The 15,945-nt window shown below is 36.2% G+C and overlaps 3 protein-coding genes, 1 long non-coding RNA gene and 1 pseudogene across 8 annotated transcripts in view; 2 read left to right on the top strand and 3 right to left on the bottom strand.

Moving 5' to 3' along the window:
* The window catches only part of rreb1b (ras responsive element binding protein 1b), a 48,787-nt gene extending 43,547 nt beyond the window's left edge, over positions 1-5,240 (bottom strand). For 2 of the 4 annotated variants that reach the window (XM_073875932.1, XM_073875936.1), the window contains exon 1: positions 4,805-5,240. The gene's annotated coding sequence lies outside the window, so the exon portion shown is untranslated. Of the gene's footprint in view, positions 1-2,629; positions 2,652-4,804 lie in introns of those variants that run through there. The other 2 variants (XM_073875938.1, XM_073875934.1) reach the window with 2 other exon arrangements.
* A 2,168-nt stretch (positions 5,241-7,408) lies between these two features.
* nrn1b (neuritin 1b) lies at positions 7,409-10,812 on the top strand. The gene is made up of 3 exons (XM_055203937.2): positions 7,409-7,630; positions 7,960-8,104; positions 8,740-10,812. The coding sequence occupies exons 1-3, from the start codon at positions 7,576-7,578 to the stop codon at positions 8,966-8,968; spliced, it is 429 nt and encodes a 142-aa protein (XP_055059912.2). The 5' UTR covers positions 7,409-7,575; the 3' UTR covers positions 8,969-10,812.
* Positions 10,813-12,134: 1,322 nt separating this feature from the next.
* lyrm4a (LYR motif containing 4 a) lies at positions 12,135-13,080 on the top strand. Its single transcript, XM_055202274.2, has 3 exons — positions 12,135-12,294; positions 12,527-12,647; positions 12,767-13,080. Exons 1-3 carry the CDS (start codon positions 12,176-12,178, stop codon positions 12,827-12,829), a joined length of 303 nt encoding a protein of 100 aa, XP_055058249.1. The 5' UTR covers positions 12,135-12,175; the 3' UTR covers positions 12,830-13,080.
* Positions 13,081-14,336: 1,256 nt separating this feature from the next.
* Positions 14,337-14,453, bottom strand: LOC141351516 (5S ribosomal RNA; annotated as a pseudogene).
* Positions 14,454-14,551: 98 nt separating this feature from the next.
* On the bottom strand, positions 14,552-15,613 carry LOC129442299 (uncharacterized). 2 transcript variants are annotated; one of them, XR_012373174.1, is made up of 2 exons: positions 14,867-15,613; positions 14,552-14,763 (listed from the first exon to the last, which is right to left on the bottom strand). It is a non-coding gene; the product is annotated as an uncharacterized lncRNA (long non-coding RNA). The 2 variants fall into 2 exon arrangements; XR_012373175.1 differs by having other exon boundaries at positions 14,872-15,613.
* Between the last annotated feature and the right edge of the window lie 332 nt (positions 15,614-15,945).

Below are 15,945 nucleotides of genomic sequence, written 5' to 3'. Positions count from 1 at the left end.
CCCACCCTCAGCCGAGCCGGGTTTCTCAAAGTTTTCCCCTTTACTACTAACCAACATATGGAGTAACTCATTCTTTACGACATTTGGCTTACTCACTGGGGGTCTACAAACACATATATAAACCTTATGGAATATGTAACAATACTGAAATATTTGTAAAGCTGCTTCGCCAAACAATGCGCTTTGTGAAAGAATGCTATATAAAACTGCACTTATAACTTGACTTGACTTATGCAAGCTGCTAAATGTGAGTGTGAATATTAACAACATAAATCAGCTTCTAAATAACAAATGTTGTTTGCATGTGGACAAAGCTGTTACTGTAGCAAGCATGGATTAGCAGACATTAGTGTGGTCTAGAATGGTGGGTAGGCCGAAAACACTGGTTCAGCGAAACACTGTCTGCCTTATGCTCTTAAAGCTGCAAGAGACGGGGAGTGGCCTGGTATCTTATCCTGAAAGGATGCCATTTTTGGTCCATTGTCTACACTGCCTCGGGGCATTGAGGGAGAGGCTGCTAGAGAAATGCCTGAATCAACGTAATACTATCAAATGATAACTGCTAACTATGAGCATCTTTGCCTACGCATGACTTTATAACCCGTCACTAACTGTGTTGTCTTCCAATAGGGCTGATGAAATCAAAATATATAGCTTACGAAAGAGTAACGCTAAACATGTCATCAGATGATTCGGACAATCTTGTGATAATGACGCGCTCACAAATGAGATAGATGGTGATTTGAGTCATATCTTAATTCAGTTTCTCACTACTATAAATGCTGCTGTTACGTCATTAATTCGTCTCAGCAAATTGGAATGTGTCTTTTGTTTTAAAGATTCTCAAACAAGCCATCGTTTCGCTGCTTAACAGCACCCGTCCATCACCCTACTGCCACCAGATTGGTTCCCTGGGGTAGACTCCTCATCTTGCAGTTTTCCTTTCAGAATCTATAAAGATAAAATCCTCAAATGATTGAGCCAAGAATCAATCATCGGTTTCTTGAACGGGGCCAACGAACGCCAAAGGATTATTACTTGGACATTATACTGTCACTAAACAAACATGCAGTTTATTTTCATTTTCTAACTCTCTACTAGTGCTGCCTGCAAAACTGACAGACAAGCACTTTGCAACAATCTATAAAGTTGACAAAATATGTTTCACAAAGCCATTCTGTATACTGACAAGCTGATTGAGACTCTTTGAAGAAAAGGCACCGAACTAAGAGCCCAGCCACATCTGTTTCCCATTGCACATCGCTCTCAAAGACACAGAGGAGGATCTGTCCCGCTAGCTAGCAGCCGGGATGTTTCTCTGAGCAACTTTCCTTGCTTATGAATAATTGTCTATGAAGGTATCTGTGATCATCACTTTACAATGATGACAATGGTTTCTTAACCTGCAGTACACGCCTATATTCTCCAGATAAATGACGGTAACACTGACAGTCATAAACACTCCTGAACTCGCTTCTTTTTTTCCATTGAATGAATCACTGCGAGGGGCTGAAACTGAAGTCACGACTTATTAAGGCATGATGCTGTCATGGTGAATGGTTTTATGTTATTAGATTAACAGTTTTCTGACAAATGCCTGGTAAGCTTGTCGGGTCATCAGTCATTCTGTTAGCAAAAACAAAAACTCCTCATCCATTATGTGAATGTGATACACATGTATAAGCCACAGGCATATTTCCACATCTTTCAAACGTTTGTTCAATGCTAGAACATAAAACTGTAAGGCTTAAAACATAAAGAATGCTATTACAAGACGAACTGGTTTCACAATGTGACTAGACCTGCCATCTCCCCATGTTTCTCTTTCTCCTTTTCTACCGCCTCACTAACTTTTACTAAGCTTTTCTTCAGCATCCCGCCTCCCCGCTCATCGTTCCACCTCTAAAGCTATCAAAAATTCACAGACTGTGGGGCAACTGCCAGCTGACAAAACCGTTTAGTCAGCAACAGGGGCAGGGTGGGAGAAAAGGGGCGGAGTCAGAAGGAAGGAGGAGGAGGCAAAGGAGGCTTGCAAAGCCATACGTGATTCGCCATCTCTTCTCTCTAACAGACAAACGCAAAAAAGAGAAAGCAAAGCTCAAAAGATCCCTCAGGAAGGACTGTTAGCATACGCAAAAAGTTAAACAGAAGTCATGATTGTGGTTAAACATCAAGGATGATCACAGTTTGTCTATTAGTATGACCTGTCTGATTGACTATTAGGCAATTTTAACAATAACAGGGAAAAGATACGGCACCAATTATTTCTGTTTTTCTAACTTCCTCTATCCACAGAAGCTGCTTTATTTCCTGTCATCCATATCCTACTTATAACTATGTTTTAAGACTTAGTTTTACTTTTCGTTTTGTTTCTAACTATTAAAGTACTTTAAAGTTAAGAAATAGGATTTAAGCATGAACAGCATATGAGCAGTAAATGTGATATACCTTGTAACCAAAGAAACTGTAGCATTAAAAGATGCCTAGAATAATAAAATTCAGAAATCTTTCACAGTCGTTGCTCTAATCAATCCAGGGCTTTTTAAAGACTATTAAAACGTGTAAATAGTTCACATCCTTCTGCCCAAAACTCATTTTTATCTACCCCACAGGTATCACAATATCTCACCCAACGCCACAGGACCAAATCAGGCTTCCCATTCCCTACGAAGGAGAAGGAACATAATCTTATCTAAAATAGACAGGTTAAAAATAGGTCCAGAGAGTAACAGGATGCCCAACTCTACCCCTGGATGGGTGAATAGAACACCCATCACTAGGGGTAAAAGTCTCAGTAAGGTGACCAACTAGTTTCTTCATCCACTCCATTATAAACAAACTGACCACTCTTACACTGTGTAAACAATCACAGTTAGACATTGTTTGTCAAGGGAAGTTTACCAGTGAGTTGTTTTGAGTGAATTTGTTTTAATCAATCAAAGTTAATGACCTTACCCTTTAGGATGCATATTAGTACCACGTCTGGGCCTCAATATTCAAACAGACAAATAGCAATCAATCAGTCAATGGGTATATGGGAATTTGTCGGATGTATAGACTCTTTATAGAGGTTTTGAAAAGCAAGTGGGGTATAAACTGATGGCCTCTTTCTATCCCTATCAGGATGGCAGCTCTGATTGGTCACAATAGGTTTTCTCTATTCAACTCTGGCGACTCCCTGCTGAGGACAGAGGAGATTACAGTCCCGACCACTGGTTGAGTGTTTAGTCGAACATGCCTTTGAATTTTCAATGGCCCGCTTGCTTTACGTGTCTGATTTGTACTGAACAAACAGATCTCCACCCTTCATCATCTGGAAGTGTAGGAGCAGCTATTCTAGTAGGAAAATGAGGATTTGTTTTAGCTTGGCTCCATGCATGTTCCAAGTAGAGAAAAATTATTACTTATAATCTCGATATATTTAACGTTCAAAGAAAAAATGCAAAAGGCTTATGCAAATATTATACAAATGAACAAAAAACTGTAGTAAAATCAGGGTCGTTATCGGGGGGCGGGGTACAAACTGGCTCTGTGATGGGGGCTTACTAAATGCACCTTTTCACGTATATATGCAGGGGACCGGGCCCACCCTTGTCATTTAAAACAAATTCTAGTGACGACACCCGAGTTTCGAGGGAGTCATCATATTGGTGTTGTAAATTTATTACCCAATGGTTTGATATCCACAAAAAAATAGCATCTGCTAAAATTAAGTTCACAAATGAATTGTCACTTTCCTAGATTATTAAATATTGTATCATTTGTAGGCTATATACTATATTTAAACATTTACATCTCACAGTGATCAATGCAATGTCCACGATACCTGTGCGAATAACTTGGTTAAAAGAGAAATGTGAGTGTGACTGAATGATGCTGCCACTGAAATCCTGCTGAAGCCCAGTGTTGAATTTGGTAAAGGAATGTGAACTGCTCATCCGGATCTCTGTGCATTGAGAATCTCATGAGAGCCGCGAGGATGATGGGAGGAGGAGGGTACGAGCACGGACACGCGCAAAATGATGCATCAAAGCAGAGATCGCTGAGAAAGTTTCGATGTGTAGAAAAATCATCACTAATCGATATATTTGATAGGACATTGACAATATCGTTTCTTTTTTCAAACATAAGTGCCGACTACATGTTTTGTAAGACTGATCATCTCGTGCCCCAAACCCAACCCAAAGATAACTCGTGCGAGTAAACCGACAACAGCGAACTTCCTCCTTTAAAAGTTTGACATTCCCAAACACTAAGTTTATGACGTTTGACACACACGACAGTGATTGTATGATAACCAATAACACCGTATCCATCGTAAAAAAACATGTCGAAAGCGCAAATGAAACGTAGATACAAAATGTCCCTGCAAGGTCAAAATATAAAGGGAAGCGTGTCCAACCCCCCACGCGTTAGCCTCGATCAAAGTTCAAAGATGTGGATGCTTCGGCTCAAAATTAAAGATTCGCTTTTGATATCAATGTTTGAAGTAAACTTAATTTTGTCAATCGAGAGAAAAGCCATATTTGTGATAAAAAGTTAAAGGCAGGTAAGTTGGGTGAACGCATGTGCGCTGGTTAGACGCGAGTGAATTCCTGTAGTCAGGCGTTCAACCTTTGGATGCGAGAATGAAACGAGGAAGCACACAAACCCTGTGCGAAAAAAAAACATCGGACATCACTTCGACATCTTCGGCCTAACAAGTTTTAAAAACTTACAACCAAGTATGCAGCCAATAAAGTTTGCAGTCGACAGGATGGAGAACGTACATGCGATAAATTTGAGAAAACTTGTCGGTACTTACGTTTGACTTTGTCGGGGTTGGGCAGACTGCGCTAAGACATGGTGATGGTGAAAAGAGATGATGGACTTCGAAAAAAACTACAAACTTGTTCCGGAGAGCGATCAAAATGGCGCATTTGAGGATGTGCAAAGTTCGCCAACTGGATAGATCACAACGTTTACTGTTTTAGCTCCCTAAAGCGATGATGGCCATCGACACTTGCGACGAATGAAGTTCAGAAAAGTCACTTTTTCCTCAAAGTGTGTTCCTGAGCGCTGCTCAGTGAACGTGATAAGTAGACGCATCACGTGTTGCTCTAGTCTCCAAGGGGACGTGTGTTACTGAGGCTGCCACTGGAGTTCAGCTGTGAGCATCTCTACGGGAGGGGTGAAAAACTTCACTTCCACTCCTGTCCAGCCTCATCCAATTCGTTATACACATGAAGATAAATAGATGGCCACTAGGCAAACGGAAAAAAAGTTTTTGAAATGTTATATTTCATGAGTAAAAGAAATGTGTTTTTATTAGGTAATGTAGGCTATTACATAAACGTGTAAATAAAACCCTACGTCAGAGAAAACAGTACACCACCTACTTTTAATACTGATGATGCAATACGCATCGCGCTTGGCGCCTTCTTGCTATCACAAGACGAAACACCTGTTGGTCGTCACACTGCAACAGTATTCGTCATCAAATACAAATTAAATTAAAAACACATGAAGTAATAAAGGAATAAATACCAATGTACAGTATTTAATAATCTTATGCATAAATAATGAGTTATCAGAATACCAAAATAATCAGAGGTTAAACCATCTCAGTGTTATAATTCAGTTTTACATATTAAAAGTCCTGTATAAACTGTGGCTTTATGAACCTAACCTATGCTAAAATATTACTTAAATTCAGATAAACAATGTCTGGGTGTATCTTGTTTTTTTATTTGTCATTAAATATTGTATATGCAAGGATGTGTCTGTTGTGAAGTGACATATAAACGATCAAATAACTTAACATAAATTAACAATCTTGAAAATGCATTACACATTTAATATAGAAGTTTGACATAAACCAATTTGATCCTTAAATCCAGACAAAATTAGCTGAAATTAGGCTGTTTATTTTTATTCCCACCTCCACGCTGCTTCCCTGTGTTGCTCAATTTGTAAGTAGCCTAAAATGATGTGTCTTAACACGGGAAAGACTAAAAATATATTTTGCGTGGGATGAAAATCTGCCATATTACAGAAATTTAAAAACAAGAATTTTTATCTATTCTTCAGTAAACATTATCACAGTTTATAAGTTTTCTTTTCTAAAATGACAAACCCAGAGCATAGTTAACTTTAATAATTAACATCAACTGTTCTCAAAGCAGTAATATTAGAATACAAACACTCAAGCTTTTTTGACAGCAAAACAGATGCTTGCTCAGTAAACGGTTTGCATTTTCTTTAGGGAAGTGCACAGTTGATAATGCAGTTCTGAGCAAGCTCTCTGCTTAAAAATGCACAAACATTAAAGCTTTTGTAGCATGTGGTTAACTTTGGGGAAGTGATGTACCCTCTACTCCTATAGTAGATTTGACAAAAGTATATATACATGTATCAGATAATATAATAAAAAACTCTCATACTTTGTTTTTGTGGTTTTTGTGCTTGTGAAACTTACCACTAGAGAGCAGTCTCTCCATAACTTATGTAATCACACAAGAGTGACCTTGTGTTGGTATACTTTTGCCTCTGACCCACTGTAACCTGGATAATTGCCTAATGCCTATGGCCTACATAGTGTTATCCATCCTGCAAAAACTTCAGTTATTCTGTATTCAGTTATTCTGTATTTATTAACATGCATCTTTTTGATTTCATTAGGATAAAAAATAAAGTAGTTATTGAAATAGATTTTTTTAGGATAATAGAATAGAAAACAATAAAATAAAATAGATATAAAGATTACCAGGTGGCAGGTTGTACAAACTAAAATATTTCAAATAATGCTGACTGGTAAGATAATACAGCTGTGAGATACTTTGTGAGTTTTAATGAGTGTTTAAATGGAAATATTCATGTTACTAATGCTATTATTAAAAATACTATAAACACAGTACGTATGAGGGTAAAAACGTATTCCAGTATCTTGAAACACACGACCATAGCCTATTTTGACAACAACACCCTCTGTTGGAAAACGATTGCAATTGCTTATCAAACCCATCCGCAAGCTTACTGCTTATTTTATTCAGTTTGATAGAGAGACATTGCTTAAAACTGTCTTTTTTGATAAGTATTCTGTTATGAAACTTGATCAAAGGTTTTTGTATTAAGAAATGTCATATTTGGTAAAAGAAAAAAAGTGTATAGTTGTATAATATTTGCATTTGTATAAGAAAGGGATTTGACAGAGTTTTGACATTTTATTATTATAATTAATAATAATCATCATCATTTTATTGTTATCAATATTATTTATCCCATTAATGACAGGACATTTGCTATTATTTAAAACCGTTAACATTGTATAGCAATATAATATAGTGATTTAAGATATTATTATTTATTTAAAAGGTGCTTTAATATGATGCTTGCGTCATATTTAGCGGTGGGGGGCGGGGGAACGTTGCTGACATCTATTTCTCAACAATCCACTTTATCCCAGGCAGCTGTGGGGAATCTTGGGATTCGTGACAGAAGAAATTGTATTTTCTTTGAAATGCAAATTGTTTCTGATGAGAGGAAGTAAGCAATCACGGACCTCCTTCACAGTCTGTTGGTTTTGTTAATGGTAGGATGGGTCTGCCTTCGTCCGATAAATACAGCTCAGTTCTATTCACGTTGGAATTAGGTAAGTCCTTCAAAAGGTTGTTAATAATTTTCAGGTTTTCATACGTGTTGAGAAAAAAAAAATACTTAATAGCCTTTCAAAAGTGATTTTTTTATGAGACATCTTTATAATCATTAAAAATGTATATGATGTGTTTAACTAATGATTATATACTGTGATTACACTGTGTTAAATATATTTGGTTACTGTAAAGGAGGGTCACATTTTTGTTCATTTGAGTTTTTGCAGTTAATTTAGGAATGATTTCAAATCGAATATTTTTAAGCCCTTGGGCAAAATTCCGATTATGATGTGTATTATTTTAGTTGATTTAGTTTGTTGTATTTCAGTTTCTTTGGTTCAGGCAGTATGTACTGCAGGAACTTGTGAAACAGTATTTAAAGGCTTCTCTGACTGTTTGCTTGGCCTTGGAGAAAACATGGTGAACTATTCCCAAGAGCTGGACGACAGAGAGAACCTACAGACCATCTGCTCGTAAGACCACTTCGTCTACAATAATCACTGAAAGTAAATCAATAAATATACGTGACCTAGTCTGTGAAAACCAAGACTTTGTTTTCTTAAAATCATCATGCATAATGTAAATAACATTTTGTGAAAATAAAGCCTTGATATGTTTAAAGACGGGGTGCATGATCTCCTAAAGCCAATGTTGACATTTGAAATCACCTAAACAAACACACCCCACCACAATAGAAACACCCAGGCAATGATGTCGGTTTGTAGACACGCCTCTTACTGCTGATTGGCTACAAGTGTGTTTTGGTACTCGGCCCGACTCCCTTTTTTGCACCCCACCTTTAATATTGACTGAATAAGGTCATGTCAAAAACTAAATAAATGACTGAAATTATGATTTGATATATCAAAATTAGATTATGAGACTTTGGTTTCACAGGCAGTGTCACATATAATCAATTTAGCAAGTGAGAGCAGAGGTGCCAGTGGCCTATAGCAGTAAGAAGCCAATGGTGGTGATGTAAGGCATCAAGCCTTTCATAAATTTCTTTGTAATCTAAAATATTACCATGAGTTAAACTTATGCAATCTATGGTTTAGACTGATAAATGTAAAAATGTGTGTCAAACAGAATGTTTGTCTACATGCAGATATTGGGAGGACTTCCACTCGTGTGCCTCCACAGCAATTGCAGATTGTCAAGAAGGAGCGACAGAGATTTGGGAAAATATGAAGCTGCAGTCGTGGAGTTTAAACTATCAGGGAAGTTTGTTTGAATTATGCTCTGGGTATAATGGAGTGTCCAGGGTTGTATTTCCAATGGATAAGATACTGCTGATGTATTTTACCACACTGGTAGCACAGCTTACTTTTGAGTAATGAACCTGAAGATCTGAGCAGAGACCCTTTTCTCATTGGATAATATACGGACCGGCACCTCTTTAACGAAATCATTTGGTGTTTATATGCACATAACAGACAATTAAAGCATAATATGTTGAGATAGATACTGTATGTTTGTATAACACTATTTTTTTAAACGTTGTAGGTTCAGTTTTTTTCCACAGCATTACAATCTGTCTTAGACAAGAGAGACACAGCATCCAATGCACATGGCATATTGCCTTATTTGATTGAAGGAAACATCTCTGGTGGAATATAAATGGCATTAGAAATGCAGTTGCTCTCTATCACAGTCCCTAAATCAAGACTTGACCTGGTTAGAATTTCGTGCTGTGCTGAGCATCCTAAACATTCCCTGAAGAGATTGTGCTCTCATTAGGCACATCTGTCTTTCTGTTACTTAGCCTGTAAAGAAAAACAATACTAATGTAGTCTTTTTCTGAATTTAAAAGATCCGAGTAGAAACATTTGTGTTTATTTCAGTTTTTTCATTTATGATGAATTAAATTATTTAGTTCAATTACTTTATCAGTTTATCATTCACTTTTATTATTTTTATATTGTATTCATTTCATTCTATTTAGTTATTTTATTCTACATTACTTTTCTTAATGTTGTTTAATCTTATTATCGCTGTTTTGTCTTTTATTGCTGAGCTGATATTTTTTAATCTTTGTTAGTGTTATCTAATGCATTTACTAATGGTAATATATAACCTTATTATAAAGTATAACATTAATTTCGTATTACATTATCCCACCGGTCACAATTGTGACCGAACTTAAAACTCATTTTTCACAAAAAAACAAACAAACTTATGAAACATAATTTGAACACTTTCATGGACAATTTTGGGATTAAATGGTTTATATAAACTGATTCAGTTATTGAATAAATATCACTAACATTTAAAACATGCAAATAAATTGTCTCCATTCTGTACATAGAAGCCTCAGGTCAGAAACTATATAGCTCTCAAAAAGTGACTCATAAATGTTCAATAATTCAGTGACACCAGCATCCCAAACAAAATAAACCACTTAGCAGTGCACATATAGTATACTGCACAACTCCTCTGTGGTTGTCTTTCTTTACTGAAAGAGTCCATTTCTGAGTAATGATACAAAAGATTTCCATTCATCTTCAAATAGTCAAGACAGAAAGCACTATTGAGTTGTCTGTACTGCATGTGCAGGCAAGTTTAGTGTTATGGCAGCACTAACTTGTGTGCCAGATCATTTAGTTTGGTCTAGTTGAGAGATGTTTGGTCAGGTTTCATAGTCCCTCCCAACACTTAAAGTAAATTCTGTGTCATCTTTTTTCATGTTTAATACTCTTCCAAAGAAGCCTTTGGACTACATTTAGTCTATTTCAGACACAAACCTGTCAAACAAGTCTGCAACAATTGCAACCCCATGAATCATTCAGGTGATGTGATACTGTACATCTGTAGTGTTTCATTGGTGAGTAGTCATGTCTCTCTAATTCTGTACATCTTAAATACATCATGAAAATGTCTTCAAATGCACAAGACTTCAGTGACTGGTATGTCTTTTAAAATGACTGATTTGCAAAGTTTGATGTACTATCATGTTCCCCTCCAATTCAGTTGTGAGGGCTACAGCAGTAAAGAGGTTAGGCTCTTTCTGGTTTTTAATAATGCAGTAGGTTCTGTGAGTAAATGGGGCAGGCAGATACTATGTGGACCCTGTGGACATGAAAGGAGGAGATGATAAATAATACACATAGGTGACGTGCTTGAAGGGAGAGTAACAGAGAGATAAAGACTTATGGATCTCACCATGAGTTCTGAATGCATTGATGTAAATGGAGACATTTCACAAGACTTTTTTAAGATGTCAAGTGTCCCCAGAGTACGTATGTAAAGTTCTAGCTCAAAATATCATATAGATAATTTATTATAACGTGTTAAAATTGACACTTTGTGTGTGTGAGCAAAAATGTTCCATTTGTGTGTGTCCTTTAAAATGCAAATGAGCTGATCTCCGCACTAAATGGCAGTTCCGTGGTTGGATAGTGCAGATTTAGGGGCGGTATTATCCCCTTCTGACATCACAGGGGAGCCAAATTTCAATTACCTTTTTTTCACATGCTTGATGAGAATGGTTTACCAAAACTAAGTTACAGGTTTTTTATGTTATTTTCTAGGTTGATAGAAGCACTGGGGACCCAATTTTAGCACTTAAACATGGAAAACGTCAGATTTTCATGATGTGTCCCCTTTAACATTTTTTAAGGTATTTGATACTAAATTGACTAGTCTGTATATACCTATCCGCACAACTGACCACATAACTCTCATCTGTATGACAGAGTAAGCAACAGATTCAAGGTCTAAGCCTCAGTGGTTGAACTTGAAATTATTGAATAAATTTAAGTTTCGAGTTGCAATGTTTAGTTGTTAAAAAATATTAATTTAATTTCATTAGTAGTGATACATTCTTAAAGTATTACATATTGCTTACAAAAGTAAAGGTCAAATTTCATAGTTATATATAACTACATATGAAGAGTTTCGTTGCAAAACGAGATAACTCAGTTTTTTAAAAAAATTTTAGAAATCTGTTTTTTTTTGGTTGTGCATTCCAATTAATATCAATTCCAATGCAGTTGGTTTATTTTTATTTTAACCTTAATATCTTAAAAATACAGCTATGTAGCACCATAAAACAAAATAATAACATGATAAGATAATAATAAACATGTTTTGACAAAAATGTTAAAAACGGATTTATCTCGTTTTGCAACGAAACTTCATATATATATTTTACTAGCAAACAGTGGTCACAAAGAGTGATGCTAACAGTCATTAAAAGAGACCACATATGGCACAGTAAGTCACAATGTGACCCTGGGGACCTTCTTTTGCCTCCCCAGGCACAAATATGGTTCATCTAAGTATCACTAACATGATGTGAGGCTGACCTACCCCCACCTCCCTTTGCATGTCCCTCAAATCTATTGAAATTGGGTCTATAGTCAATGGACCATATGATATACAACGTTTAACCATTATATTGCATTATTATATTGAGGACAGATGTACTGTAAGGTTATGAATCTCTTCTTTATGATCATAAACTGGAGGAATGTTAGCTTATTGCGTTCCTCTGCAATCTGAGGGTAACACTAGATGGCGATATACATCTACAGACTAGAGTTATGCAACACGAGAAGAAAAATACAAAATTCAACATGGCGTCGTGCAGCAGGACGCAAGTGATCTCTCTCTACAGGATGCTTATGAAAGAAAGTAAAAAATTCCCTTCATATAACTACAGGTATGCCTTGTATCGACGTATTTCCCTCGTGTGTGCTTGTTCCTTAGTTTTTGCCACTTTACTTAATTTTAAAAATGAACTTGCATACTTGTGTACAATAACTTTTAATGTGTTAAATAAATACTTCCTGACGAACGAATAACATCGAATGTACAAGCAATGTATTTATTATTGTATAAGAAAATATCGTTTACTTTTATTTGGTGTTAGAAATCATAATCTTTACTTTCAGAACATACGCACTTCGCAAAGTGAAGGAAGGCTTCAGAGAGAACATTCATGTTGACAACCCCAAAACACTTGATATGCTACTAAATCAGGCTAGAGAGAATCTGGCAGTCATCAAGAGACAGGCAAGCTATGCAAATGTTGTTAAATAATCCAAAATTAATAATAAAAAAAAGTGTTTAAGATTAATATTGGTTCTGATGTACTTTAGGTAAATTATTTTTTACAAATCCATGTCTCACAGGTATCAATTGGTCAGATGTATTCTGCAGAGAGGACCGTTGTTGAGAGAGATCATCATTTATAAGTGTCTTCTTTAGTGTTGCTAATACTGCAATATATCGTGCACTATGCTTTGTGAATGACAAATCTGTGTTGTAGTCTAAAAACTGTATCAGTCTACTTAAAATGTAATGTTTATCAGAGGATATTGTAATTGTATATGTTGATGTAAAGTTTTTATTGAATAAATGTAATGCATACACTACCGTTGCAGAATAAGATATCAAAGCTATAAAATGGCTAAAGAATAAACATGAAACTAATTATGTTACTAAAGATGCTTTTTACATTTTTTAATGGCTACTTTTTTAAAATTTAAAATCCTTCATTTCAAAAACTTTTTTAAGTATAAAATGTTTGACTTTTAATGAATGAACAATCATATACACATATAAATACCATAATACAACTTCAGATTAAAGGATTTCTAGGATAGGCCTAATGAGAAACATTTCAGTAAAGTGATCCTAAACCTTTAAACAGTAGTGTTAAAGGGGCCATGGCATAAAAATCTGACTTTTTCATGTTTAAGTGCTATGATTGGGTCCCCAGTGCTTCTATCAACCTAGAAAATGTGAAAAAGATCAACCCAGTAAACCATTCTCAACAAGCACATGAAAAAATAGGTAGTTGAAATTTGGCTCTCCTTATGATGTCATAAGCAGCTCTTATTATAAAAATACCACCCCTTAATCTGCACTATCCAATCACAGCACTGCCATTTAGTGCAGAGAAAAGCACAACTGAGTTTTAATTGCAACAAACCACCATCATTGTGATCAGTGTTTGAATTTTATCAGCTCATTTGCATTTTTAAAGGACACACAAAACGGCACATTTTTGCACACACCTACAAAATGGCAATTTTAACATGCTATGATAAATTATTTATATGGTATTTTGAGCTAAAACTTCACATATGTGCTTTGAGGACAGTAAAGATTGATTTGACATCTTAGAAAAGTCTTGTGCCATGGCCCCTTTAAACGTATGGAGCACATGTGTCTTATATGAGCATGACAGTAAATAGCAATATAAAAATAAAAATGAACACTAAATTTTGAGTAAGACTTAATTAATAATAATTAATAATAATTAATTAGTTACATTTATATAGCGCTTTTCTCAGTACTCAAAGCGCTTTACATATGAATGGGGGAATCTCCTCAACCACCACCAATGTGCAGCATCCACCTGGATGATGCGACGGCAGCCATATTGCGCCAGAACGCCCACCACACACCAGCTTATTAGTGGAGAGGAGACAGAGTGATATAGCCAATGATTAGTATCTATGGGGGATGATTAGTAGGCCAATGGGCAAGTTTGGCCAGGATGCCGGGGCACACCCCTACTCTTTTCGAATAACATCCTGGGATTTTTAACGACCACAGAGAGTCAGGACGTCGGTTTAACGTCTCATCCGAAAGACGGTGCTTTTTGACAGTATAGTGTCCCCATCACTATACTGGGGGGTTAGGACCCACACAGACCACAGGGTGAGCACCCCCTGCTGGTCTCACTAACACCACTACCAGCAGCAACCTGGATTTCCCAGGTGGTCTCCCATCCAAGTACTGACCAGGCTCAACCCTGCTTAGCTTCAGTGGGCAAGCTGTCTTGGGCTACAGGGTGATATGGCTGCCGGCAAAGGACTTGTAAAGGAAATATAATGACATACTGATTAATGTATACAGTATATTAACATTACACTGAATTAAAAATAAGTTAATAGACAGACAAATAATCATGATTTTATCTGCAGATACAGTTAGCTTCAGTTTATTAAACCTCCTTACTGATCCTTGCACCAAATTGTCAAATACCGCAATCTTATCAAGGGATCCGCATCTTTAATGTGTAGTTTTGCCCATCATTATTGTCCCAGTATTCCCCATGATCAGTCTGACAATACACTGCGAAATGCACAGATGAATCTTGGTCAAAGCAGGGTGGTGCCTGCAAAACAAAGTGAAAATGTTCCCATTGCAGCACAGGTTCTTCATCCAGTCTGGGTGCAGCTTGAATATCCGAAAATGTCAACCAGTTATTTAAAGTGTACCTGACCCCAACTTTTTTTCTTGAGTTGCTGCGCATCACTCTGATAAGACCTTCCACTTCAGATCCAGTTGTAATGCTCTCCAGTGCAACTCCCAGTCGGCGTGATTTCACATTGACTGCATCGGAGCTAATGGGCAGGTTAAAAGCTGGAACTAAACATGAGAAATTCACAGCTGATTTGAACTCATGCTGTAAATGGCAACCCTTGGATTCAGATAATACACTGCATGTTTCATTCCCATCATCAGAGATGTCAAAATGCCTCACACTTGCCAAGTTTAGTCCCATTGTGTCTGCAAACTGGACCCTCTTTCCACATCCGTGACTTTCCTTGACTGTTGATGATTCAGGCAGGGATTTGGCTCTTTTCCTGTCAATTTTGTAGCTCTTTTGGATGGTATCGTCCAGTTTAGAAGTTGAGCCGAACTGCTCTGGCTCCTTTCCTCCATCAACATTCATAATAAAAACCAACAGTAGCTACAGTAACTCATGACCAGAAAGTCTTTTTAATACCTGGAGCTGCACTCTTTACGCAAGGAAAACCCTCGTCAAATATTAGGCTACGTGCAGAGTTGCGTCATAACAATGTTGCTCATGTGCAAACAAACGAATGATGTCCAATCATCTTTAAAGACAGCTTATCTAAAGTAGCTATGAAAATACCCAAAGTTGAAGACTTTGTAAACTAGGGGGACTTTTATAAACTAGGGTGATTTTGTCATTTATATTTTCTGAATTCAACTTTATATTTCACAGGGCTTTTCACAATTTGAAGCAAGAAAAAAAAAGGTGTTAATGTTACATTTTTTTAATACAAACTGCAAAAACAAAAAGTCTCAAAAATATTTTAATATAAGTTGATTAGATATTTTAGATCTTAAATTAAATAGTAGTAGGCTAAACAACAATAATAGTGTTAAAAAATAAAGAGCATATTTTTTCTTCATGAATATATATATATATATATATATATATATATATATATATATATATATATATATATATATATATATATATATATATATATATATATATATATATATATGTATATATATATATATGTATATATATGTTGAACAT

This window comes from Misgurnus anguillicaudatus, chromosome 2, assembly GCF_027580225.2.
Source record: "Misgurnus anguillicaudatus chromosome 2, ASM2758022v2, whole genome shotgun sequence".
Lineage (NCBI taxonomy): Eukaryota > Metazoa > Chordata > Actinopteri > Cypriniformes > Cobitidae > Misgurnus > Misgurnus anguillicaudatus.
Note: the sequence above shows the minus strand (reverse complement) of the source record. Positions and strands in the feature narration are given on the sequence as shown.

What these genes read in the sequence shown, in the direction of transcription:
- lyrm4a (XM_055202274.2), top strand. Translation starts at nt 12,176, where the DNA reads ATGCAACACGAGAAGAAAAATACAAAATTCAACATGGCGTCGTGCAGC. An exon ending in TTCCCTTCATATAACTACAG is followed by an intron (nt 12,295 to 12,526) that starts GTATGCCTTGTA and finishes CTTTACTTTCAG; the next exon opens with AACATACGCACTTCGCAAAG. An exon ending in TGGCAGTCATCAAGAGACAG is followed by an intron (nt 12,648 to 12,766) that starts GCAAGCTATGCA and finishes CATGTCTCACAG; the next exon opens with GTATCAATTGGTCAGATGTA.
- nrn1b (XM_055203937.2), top strand. Translation starts at nt 7,576, where the DNA reads ATGGGTCTGCCTTCGTCCGATAAATACAGCTCAGTTCTATTCACGTTG. An exon ending in TCTATTCACGTTGGAATTAG is followed by an intron (nt 7,631 to 7,959) that starts GTAAGTCCTTCA and finishes GTTGTATTTCAG; the next exon opens with TTTCTTTGGTTCAGGCAGTA. An exon ending in AACCTACAGACCATCTGCTC is followed by an intron (nt 8,105 to 8,739) that starts GTAAGACCACTT and finishes GTCTACATGCAG; the next exon opens with ATATTGGGAGGACTTCCACT.